Source organism: Tubulanus polymorphus, chromosome 12 (assembly GCF_964204645.1).
Source record: "Tubulanus polymorphus chromosome 12, tnTubPoly1.2, whole genome shotgun sequence".
In the NCBI taxonomy this organism is placed as follows: domain Eukaryota; kingdom Metazoa; phylum Nemertea; class Palaeonemertea; order Tubulaniformes; family Tubulanidae; genus Tubulanus; species Tubulanus polymorphus.
In genome coordinates, this window is record NC_134036.1 from 918,287 (window position 1) to 928,107 (window position 9,821).

Below are 9,821 nucleotides of genomic sequence, written 5' to 3' on the forward strand. Positions count from 1 at the left end.
ACTGGAATTTACATACGACACTCCTTTATTCGCATTCAGTATTCTCTTCCATGTATACAGTTTCAAGCTGCGGGTTTTTCTATGAAAAACTGGAGAAATATTTCGAGATGGAATTCGTTGATATTCTCAGTTTCATCTCAGTTTTGGATAATCTCAATTTATAACATGAGAATCTCAAAATCAGTGTCTGAGGACGAGTGAGGGACTACACCCCGGTGATAAAGCAGAGACGACTCGATCTCGAAGAAGCCACGACCCACAACACAATAAACACAAATTTTCATTTTTTCATTAATTATCTAAATATTATATAAATTATTACATTTATTATATAAATGCAGATTATAAAATAGACATTATTTTTTTCTAATGGAAAACAACCTCATTTTAGAAAATCAGTTTCGTAAAAATCTCCGCCGGATAAGAATAAGTACAAGTATCATCTGGCCACCTTCGGTTAGCTGAGTTAGTCGACTATAGTCAAACTAAACGAAACCGAATGTCCATTAGTCGGAACTATATTCCGGAAATAGTTCGAAAATCAAACGCATTCGGTTATCAGTTCGATAAACCGAATTTGGCCATTTGTGTTCAATCAAAAGCACCACGTGAAATGTCAAATCAGTTCCATCAATTCGATGATGTCATAGGGTCCATATTATCACAATTTCGTCATATTGTGATGGAAAGGTTATCATCGTTACTTTCACAATAGTGATTTCAATCAGTTAATTGTAGACCAGCTAATGTAGCTAGTTGTTCATCGATTTCATCAGTTTTTCTCTTTTCTTCAGCTGCTCGTTTTCGTAGAGCGACACGTTTTGCTTCATTCCTTTCTTTCTGTTCATCTTCTTCGCGACGTCGACCCTCGATTTCGGCCTGTTTCAAAAAGGATTTCATGGCGTTCATGTGTTCTCTGTCGGTAATCACGTAAATCGGTTTTATCAAACCGGCCAGTGTTGATAAGGCTTTTTCAGCTTTTTCGCGGACTTCGGGAGTCGTCACAACCGGTATTACAGAGCAGGTTCCTTCTACCTTCATTGTGACGAAAAGGTGTTCCGTAGTTAACTTGCTACACATACTGTCCCATGTCTCTTCATCTAGATACAATATTCTGTAGCAGGATTTCTTTACAGCCATGGCAAGTGATCCTTGTATACCGCCGACCGCGGGGAATGAATCGGGGGTGCAGATTTTAACATCTTCCAGTTCCCTTTCAAACATGTCTTTGTAATCGAGTGCCCGGTCGCGGGCCCGGTCGTCGTACAGTAAACAGAATTGATAGGTTTCGTAATGTAGCGCTTCGGGAAGTTCCGCTGCGGCTCGGAAATCTTCTGCGAATAAGTAAAAGAAGGGGATTCGTCGATTTTTACATAAAAGGGGTTTGATCTCCCATCAAAGAAACTCATGTCAGGCTGGGTAAATTTTCCAAATCTTTTGAACAAGGGGAGAAGATTTATCTTTATGTCTCAAATAAGATCAGTATTTTTATACATGATGTCCTACCTTGATCCCTTATTGCTTCAGGCTGAAATTTTAAAAGGAGATTTAGATAAACGCTGAGATATCTTGATATCTCATAGAATATCGTGGACAGAAGCACCATCTCAGCAAACACAATATTTTGGAGCGCAAAGATAATATTGCACATTCATATATAGCTCTTTTCTTCTGTGGTTTGTTTTAGGTAAGTTACCTGCACCCGATTCGGTGACTACTAAATTATTCTGATTAGCGAGTTAAAGATCAAAAACATCTCGATATTTGATGGAAAAGAAACTTTTCAAATGGAAAGAAATAAATGTATAAGTTACCGCTATGTCTCCCTGTACTGATTCGGTGGAAACTACTAGATTAGTCTGTTTAGCGAACGCTGGATCGACTGAAACAGAATATAGAAAATGTTGAATTTCACCGGAATTTTTAACAACAGAAAAACAAGTTTTTAACATCGTTATTTACCTGAACCTCTGATATGGTCAGCAATTGCTTTTTCATTTATTTCATCTAAACTCTTTATCAATTTTTCGTAGTTTTTGTTTTTGGGCTCTATATACCCTTTTGATACAAGCTGATCCATCAAAGAAGGTACATCTTTAAATCTTTCTCGCTGATCAGCTCTTAAGCACTTTTTTTTCAAATCAACTAATCCATCCTCCGCCAGATGCTGACTAATATGATCTCTCACTTTGCTGATACAAAATCAAATAAAATTTTAGTTTCTAATATTTTCTCAGAAATGTTCTTCGAAAATTATACATATGAACATAATAAGTGCAGCATTTCACTGCCCTAATACTTACCGATAGAGAGTTTCATTCTGAAAATGATATTAAAAGCATTGTTAATGTAATGATTCCAATACAACACTTAATTTTTAGCTAATTGAGAAACAAACTGACCAGCCACTGCTGGCTTTGTCCCCAGACCTGACTAAGGCTAAAAAATATATTGATACCTTCTTTCTCCGCACTATTGAGCCTTAAAGATGACCTGACCGGCCGCCTATCTACCCTGTACATTACTTTTTTTTCAAAATCGTGATCGATTTTACCATAAACAGACCCGGCAGCTCTAGAAATGAACTGTTTACAAATTCTATTCACTGAATTAAAGAAGCAGTTGTAATTTTACCTCATCCATGTTTGTTTGTGTATCTTGGTTGTTTAAGGCATATCCAGGTGGGATAACTCTTTGCAATGTTTGAGTCGCCATCTTTAATCCAACGGGTTTTCCCATATACTATTATTACCGGGTAGTGTGTCTTAAAGGGGAACATGGATAGATGGCGCTTTATCAATAAAATTAACTTCAATTACATCCAACATCATCAATTTTCCATTTGTTTGTTTTTTTTTCTATGAAAAACTGGAAAAATCGTTCGAGATGGAATTCGTTGATATTCTCAGTTTCTTCTCAGATTCAGATAATCTCAATTTATAGCAAGAATTTATAACCCACAAAACATTAAAAACAAAGTTTCATTTTTTCATTGACCATTTATCAATCGAATACATATTGTATATATTATTTAAGGTGACACATAAATAGAGTTGTTTATTTTATATAACAAGAATTTATAACCCACAACACAATTAAAACAAAGTTTCATTTTTTCATTGACCTTTTATCAATCTAATACATATTGCATATATTATTAAAGGTTATACATAAATAAAGAGTCGTTTATTTTATCTAAAAGCGAGGAAGTCTTTTTTCAAAATTTATCTCCAATGCGTACAAAGTTTCTGCGGACGAGTTTAAGTACGATCAGTTCTCCTCGATTATAATGCACCGAGTGGAATATCAAATCCAAGCATTATCAATTCGATGATGTCATGGTTATAAATATTATCTTTTAATGCCCTCGACCCGCTAAGCGCCACGCAGGACATTATAAGCGGGTTCGATGACCAGAGAAGAACCTTCGACCAAGAAACTCGCCACTAGGGTTTGAAATATGAATATCATCACGACGATCTCATAGGGTGATACAGCTAAGACCTCGTTTCGTTCTGAACCACGATTTAATCGGTTAACTCTAAACTAGCTATTCCTTCATCGATTTCATCAGTCTGCGAGTTTTCTGCAGCTGCTTGTTCTGGAAGAGCGACGTCTTCTAATTCATTCATTTCTTCCTGTAGCCGTTCATCTTCTTCACGAATTTGGCACTGTTTTTTGGCAACCTCAAAAATGGATTTCATGGCGTTCCAGTGCTCTCTGTCGGTTATCTCGTAACTGGTTTTTATCAAAGCGCCCAGACTTGGATATTCTTTTCGAACTTCTCTCCGCAATTCGGGTGTCGTCACAACCGGTATTACAGAGAAGAGCTCCTCAATGATCATTTTGACGTATAGGATTTCCGTAGTTAACTTGCTATGCATACTGTTCCATGTCTTGTCATCGAGGTATAATATCCTGTAGTAGGATTTCTGTACACACATATCTCGTGGTCCCTGGATACAGCCGACCTCGGGAAATGAATCAGGGGTGCAAATTTTAACATCGCCAAGTTTACTTTTTAATTCCTTTATATAATCGGCCACCCGGTCAGTGCGATCTTCACGGCCATCGACCTCCTCATCATCGTGAAGTAAACAAAAGTGAAAGGTTTTGTTGTTGGACTGAAATTTGAAAAAAAAAAAAAAACGTTAGAGATCAAAAACATCTCGATATTTGATGGAAAAGAAACTTTTCAAATGGAAAGAAATAAATGTATAAGTTACCGCTAGGTGTACCGGTACCGATTCAGCGGAAACCACTCGATTATTCCCATTAACGAACGCTGGGTCGACTGTCGGGTTGAACGCTGGGTTGACTGTCGGGCTGAACGCTGGGTCGACTGAAATAGAATTTTGAAAATGTTGAATTTCATCCGAGTTCAACAAAAAAACACGTTTTAATCATAATTTTTACCTTGACCGCTGATATAGTCAGCAATTGCTTTTCGATCAATTTCATTCAAATTGATGATTAGTTCTTGGTAATCATTTTTTTCGGGATCTATCACCATCTGCCTCTCCAGAATGTCCAATAATTCGAACACATTTTTACACTCATCTCGATCTCGAGCGTCCAAATTATCGTGGAAACTATTTTTCAAACGAACAAATCCATCATCATTTAGCTTCCTGTGAATATAATCTCTTAATTCACTACAATGAAATGAAATACAATTTTAGTGTCAATTATTTTCGCAGAAATGTTCCTGAAAATTGTATACATGCTAAAATAGCTCAGCTATTTCTATACTTACCGATAGGAAATTCCCTGCTCTGTAGCTCCGGTCTAAAAATCATAATGAATTAATGTTAATATTATAATACAAATGTATGAAATTGAGCTGACTTGTCCCCTGATCCTGCAGCCACTGAGAGACAAAATGATCCAGCCATCTGCTGGCTGAAATTTGTGCCATGTGTCCAGTGACGGAGACATACTAATTTAGCTGGCTTGTGTCCTGTGTCCAATCAGTGACTGAGACAGGCTAATTGAGGTGGCTTGTGCCCTGCGCCCAGTCACTGGAGACAAACTAATTGAGGTGGATGTGCCCCTGTGTCCAGTGACTGAGACAAACTAATTGAAGTGGCTTGTGCGCTGTGCCCAGTCACTGAGACAAACTAATTGAGGTGGCTTGTCCCCTGTGTCCAGTCACTGAGACAAACTAATTGAACTGGCTTTTGCCCTGTGCCCAGTCACTGAGACAAACTAATTGAGCTGGCTTGTGCTCTATGTACAGTCACCGAGACAAACTAATTGAGATGGCTTGTGCCCTGCGTCCAGTCACTGAGGCAAAATAATTGAGGTGGCTTGTGCCCTGTGTCCAGTGACTGAGACAAACTAATTGGGCTGGCTTGTGCCCCTGTGTACAGTCACCGAGACAAACTAATTGAGATGGCTTGTGCCCTGCGTCCAGTCACTGAGGCAAAATAATTGAGGTGGCTTGTGCCCTGTGCCCAGCCACTGAGACAAACTAATTGAGGTGGCTTGTGCCCTGTGCCCAGTCACTGAGACAAACTAATTGATGTGGCTTGTGCCCTGCGTCCAGTCAATGAGGCAAACTAATTGAGCTGGCTTGTGCCCTGTGTCCAGTGACTGTGACAAACTAATTGAGGTGGCTTGTGCCCTGTGTCCAGTGACTGAGACAAACTAATTGGGCTGGCTTGTGCCCCTGTGTACAGTCACCGAGACAAACTAATTGAGATGGCTTGTGCCCTGCGTCCAGTCACTGAGGCAAAATAATTGAGGTGGCTTGTGCCCTGTGCCCAGCCACTGAGACAAACTAATTGATGTGGCTTGTGCCCTGCGTCCAGTCAATGAGGCAAACTAATTGAGCTGGCTTGTGCCCTGTGTCCAGTGACTGTGACAAACTAATTGAACTGGCTTGTGCCCTGCGTCCAGTCACTGAGGCAAAATAATTGAGGTGGCTTGTGCCCTGTGTCCAGTCACTGAGACAAACTAATTGGGCTGGCTTGTGCCCCTGTGTACAGTGACTGTGACAAACTAATTGAACTGGCTTGTGCCCTGCGTCCAGTCACTGAGGCAAAATAATTGAGGTGGCTTGTGCCCTGTGTCCAGTCACTGAGACAAACTAATTGAGCTGGCTTGTGCCCTGTGTCCAGTGACTGAGACAAACTAATTGAGCTGGCTTGTGCTCTATGTACAGTCACCGAGACAAACTACTGTCTGTCACACATGCTCTTCGTGCGACGTTTTGGTTCGTAATTTCGTTAATAATCGGTTGATCTGTAAATATTATGCATCAATTTGTTCAGTAAGGAATTTGCATTCAGAAATAAATCATGAACTGGCAGAAATTTGTTTGTGTTTTCTTCTATCAGCGATAGTTTACCTAGCATACGCTCGCGTAATGCTGAAAAACGGCTTTTATGGCCCGTCACGTGGCGCCACCTACTGTATTTTGATATGCTAATGAGCAGGTGATGACGTCACTGTAACGTTTCCGAGCGTCCGCGGAGCGGATTTTTCAGCATTACGCGAGCGTATGCTGAGTAAACTATCGCTCATAAATGAAAACAAAAACAACTTTAGTGAAAATTGTTGTTTATTTCTGAATGCAAATTCCTCACTGAACAAATTGATGCATAATAAAGGTAGATAAACCGATTATTAACGAAATTACGGACCAAAACGTCGCACGGAGAGTAGGTGTGACAGACAGTAATTGATGTGGCTTGTGCCCTGCGTCCAGTCAATGAGGCAAACTAATTGAGCTGGCTTGTGCCCTGTGTCCAGTGACTGTGACAAACTAATTGAGGTGGCTAGTGCCCTGTGCCCAGCCACTGAGACAAACTAATTGAGCTGGCTTGTGCCCTGTGCCCAGTGACTGAGACAAACCAATTGAGGTGGCTTGTGCCCTCTGTGCCCAGCCACTGAGACCAACTAATTGAGGTGGCTTGTGCCCTGTGTCCAGTCACTGTGATATTGAGCTGGTTCACGGCCAGCAGCCACCGTGAACTAGAAATATGAGCTAAGTTGCTTTGAGAAATCTGCCTTGTGTAATTTAAATTACTTCAGTTTCGTTTATATCTTCGTTAATCTGTGCGGCCATCTTGTATATGCTTGGCTTTCCCCACCAGTGCGTTCAATCGTGGATAGATGTCGTCTTCATCGAGAAAAGTGATACAACCAACGCGCCATCTATAGGTAAAAAACATTGGCGGTTGTGGTACTCACGGAAAGGTGAGGGCTGGTTGTTAGGTTGATGTGTGAATCTTCACAGTAATCTTCTTGGTGGATTTCGATATGTTGACAAGGAAATTAATGCTCAATACAAAATGGTTACTTTCTCGAAGACATTTCTGGACCCATTGCGCAAACAAAAGCAAAACAAAACAACACAATTTATACAGATACATGACGTGTATAATCAATAATCATACAGTATTTTTTTTAATATACAAAATTTTATAGCGTTTGAATGTATTGTGAAAATATACATTTATGATACATGATTTATTTCATTGTTTGTAGTTTACTGGTTTTTTATTCAAATGTTATTTCTAAACAGAGATATTTATCAGACACAGAAATAGATGACGCACTGCTTTCGTACGATTCGTCACATTTAAAAATAATCAGATTTTTCGGGGATTCCGATGAATATGAGAGAAGTTCAAGTTATACACATTTTATTTCATGTAGATTCGGTGTAACTCGGAGCGAAGTTTTAAATGTCACCGATAGAAAACGACAACCGAAGATACCTTTACCTCCGTCGTTTCTTATTGTTACTACGATATGGTTACCATGGTTTCTCAAAGTCAGTGACGTATTACATGTACTACACAGACTCAGGGGAGCAGAGACAATAGTTCGAAGGTCTGACTCTAGGTGGCAGTATTTTAAAAACCGATTCCCCTAAAAACATCAACTAAATTGGTCCCTAGAATTTCCCGACATTATTCCATTAATAGCACCATTATTTTTTGTTAGTGGCGCCACCTTTTAGGAGCGATAAGAAGCTAGCAAAATGCAATTTTCCCGTAAACATAAAACATAAGGGTAGAAATGTGAATATACCTATGTTAAACATATAATCGTACAATTAGTTACCGATTAATTGTTTGTCCATCGAGTTGAGAGTCAAATTTGAAGAAAAAAAGATTTCAAAGCAGAAAAGCAGCCGCCAATCTGGTGGCGGTTCCTGAAAAGTTGGTTAAAGATAACCGGTAAATAAATACCATTGTAACAATGAAGTTTTAATTGTCACCATGTCAACCTATACACTGGTGGTTAACTATAAACAACTTTTCAGCAACTGCAGCCTCGGTCTGTACCAACCCCTTTCAGACAAACAACTGTTGAATGGCTAAGTCTGGACTAAAATCGATGGTTCAGACAAGAAACCCTTATTCATTTCCAAAGAAAAATATCTAAGGTACGTTATTGGATAATTGTGAATGTCTGTTAAATGTCTGGAGGGGGCGTGTATAGGTCGATAGCTGCAACAATTCAAATAGAAATTGTCACCAAGACGATTTGATCGTCATAGAAACGATGAACGTAGTAACGAAATTCCGACCCGAATAAACAGAGACAATAACTACGACGACTGGTTGATTCTACTAATCACGGTCAGCCGTACATACTCTAAAAAATAATCAACAAAACAAAGCAACTATAAAGAATATTCCGGTACGTCGTAAACCTGCTAATAATTCGTACGAATGAATAAAATTTCTTTTTACATAATTCGTAATAATGTTCGATTGCGCGGGTGCGCGCGTATGAATAATAACTAACATAATCTGAGGAAATTAAAGACATGCGCATGTCGTCGTTTATGTACATGCGCATGTGTACGACATGACATGCACATGTGAAAATTCATTACCGATTCATCATCTTGATCTATATACATACAATAATAATAACTATCATAATATAAAATGTAATAATAATAATAATAATAATAATAATAATAATAATAATAATAATACTGGCAATTCATGTTACTTTTATAAAAAGAAGTTTTTCTAAAATAATGTTTTTGTCTTCTTCGCGTTTTACCAACTGTGTTATTAAGCGAATGCAAACCGCCAGAAAATATAAACACTGACAGAGCCTTCGTCTGTACGTCGAAAAAACAAAGTTAAAATTTCGATCGAGTCATTTGCGCAGTCGTATCTTAGATTTAAGACCGGTCTAAACTCATCATCTCGGTTCTAAAGCTAATTCTATTTTAAAACGGTAGAAAATCGGTAATAATTCACCAACGGATTTTTTGGGCCCCTAGATCAAAGGACGGTCAAGACGATATATTAGAAGACAAACTGTATGTTGTTAGATGGCTATAAAGAATCGAATGAAGCTTTACAGTTGAGAAGAGTCCAAACTGTAAGTAATAGTGTAACTCTAGTGGGTCTTAACCCTTTCAGTGCGTCTACACCGCAGTGCAGTGTATGAATTGGTGATGGATTTTGCTAGTACATCGCACTGCGGTGTATTGATGTAATTAGTAATTAATTTTTGCACCTGTCAAACATTGTGAAATATTAGTAACTAACGATACACCGCGCCGCGGTGTAGACGCACTATAGTGGTATTCTTGTTATTCAACACACTAGGGTGGAAATTTTCAAATCATTTCCAGCAATATAGGGTATTGATTAGTCAGCACTGAAAGGGTTAAGAGACGGCCAGGACCTTTTTATAGGTTGTTATCCCTCACAACCTGACTAAGTTAGCAGAGGCTTAGTCAATGTATGTGTCTCGGCGGCCAACGCCAGAGGTGATTTCGAACTAGGGACCTCTTGGTTCGCAATCCTCCACTCAACCAACTGAACTAACTGCGCAGG

The 9,821-nt window shown here is 39.0% G+C and overlaps 2 protein-coding genes across 3 annotated transcripts; both read right to left on the bottom strand.

Moving 5' to 3' along the window:
- Positions 1-322: 322 nt before the first annotated feature.
- Positions 323-2,723, bottom strand: LOC141914046 (uncharacterized). Its single transcript, XM_074805309.1, has 6 exons — positions 2,635-2,723; positions 2,304-2,320; positions 1,963-2,192; positions 1,815-1,882; positions 1,507-1,528; positions 323-1,334 (listed from the first exon to the last, which is right to left on the bottom strand). Exons 1-6 carry the CDS (start codon positions 2,713-2,715, stop codon positions 721-723), a joined length of 1,032 nt encoding a protein of 343 aa, XP_074661410.1. The 5' UTR covers positions 2,716-2,723; the 3' UTR covers positions 323-720.
- Positions 2,724-3,019: 296 nt separating this feature from the next.
- LOC141914052 (uncharacterized) lies at positions 3,020-7,087 on the bottom strand. 2 transcript variants are annotated; one of them, XM_074805317.1, is made up of 5 exons: positions 7,034-7,087; positions 4,757-4,788; positions 4,417-4,655; positions 4,227-4,318; positions 3,020-4,124 (listed from the first exon to the last, which is right to left on the bottom strand). In XM_074805317.1, the coding sequence occupies exons 1-5, from the start codon at positions 7,070-7,072 to the stop codon at positions 3,528-3,530; spliced, it is 999 nt and encodes a 332-aa protein (XP_074661418.1). In that variant the 5' UTR covers positions 7,073-7,087; the 3' UTR covers positions 3,020-3,527. The 2 variants fall into 2 exon arrangements, with proteins under 2 accessions (XP_074661418.1, XP_074661417.1); XM_074805316.1 differs by having other exon boundaries at positions 4,227-4,342.
- Between the last annotated feature and the right edge of the window lie 2,734 nt (positions 7,088-9,821).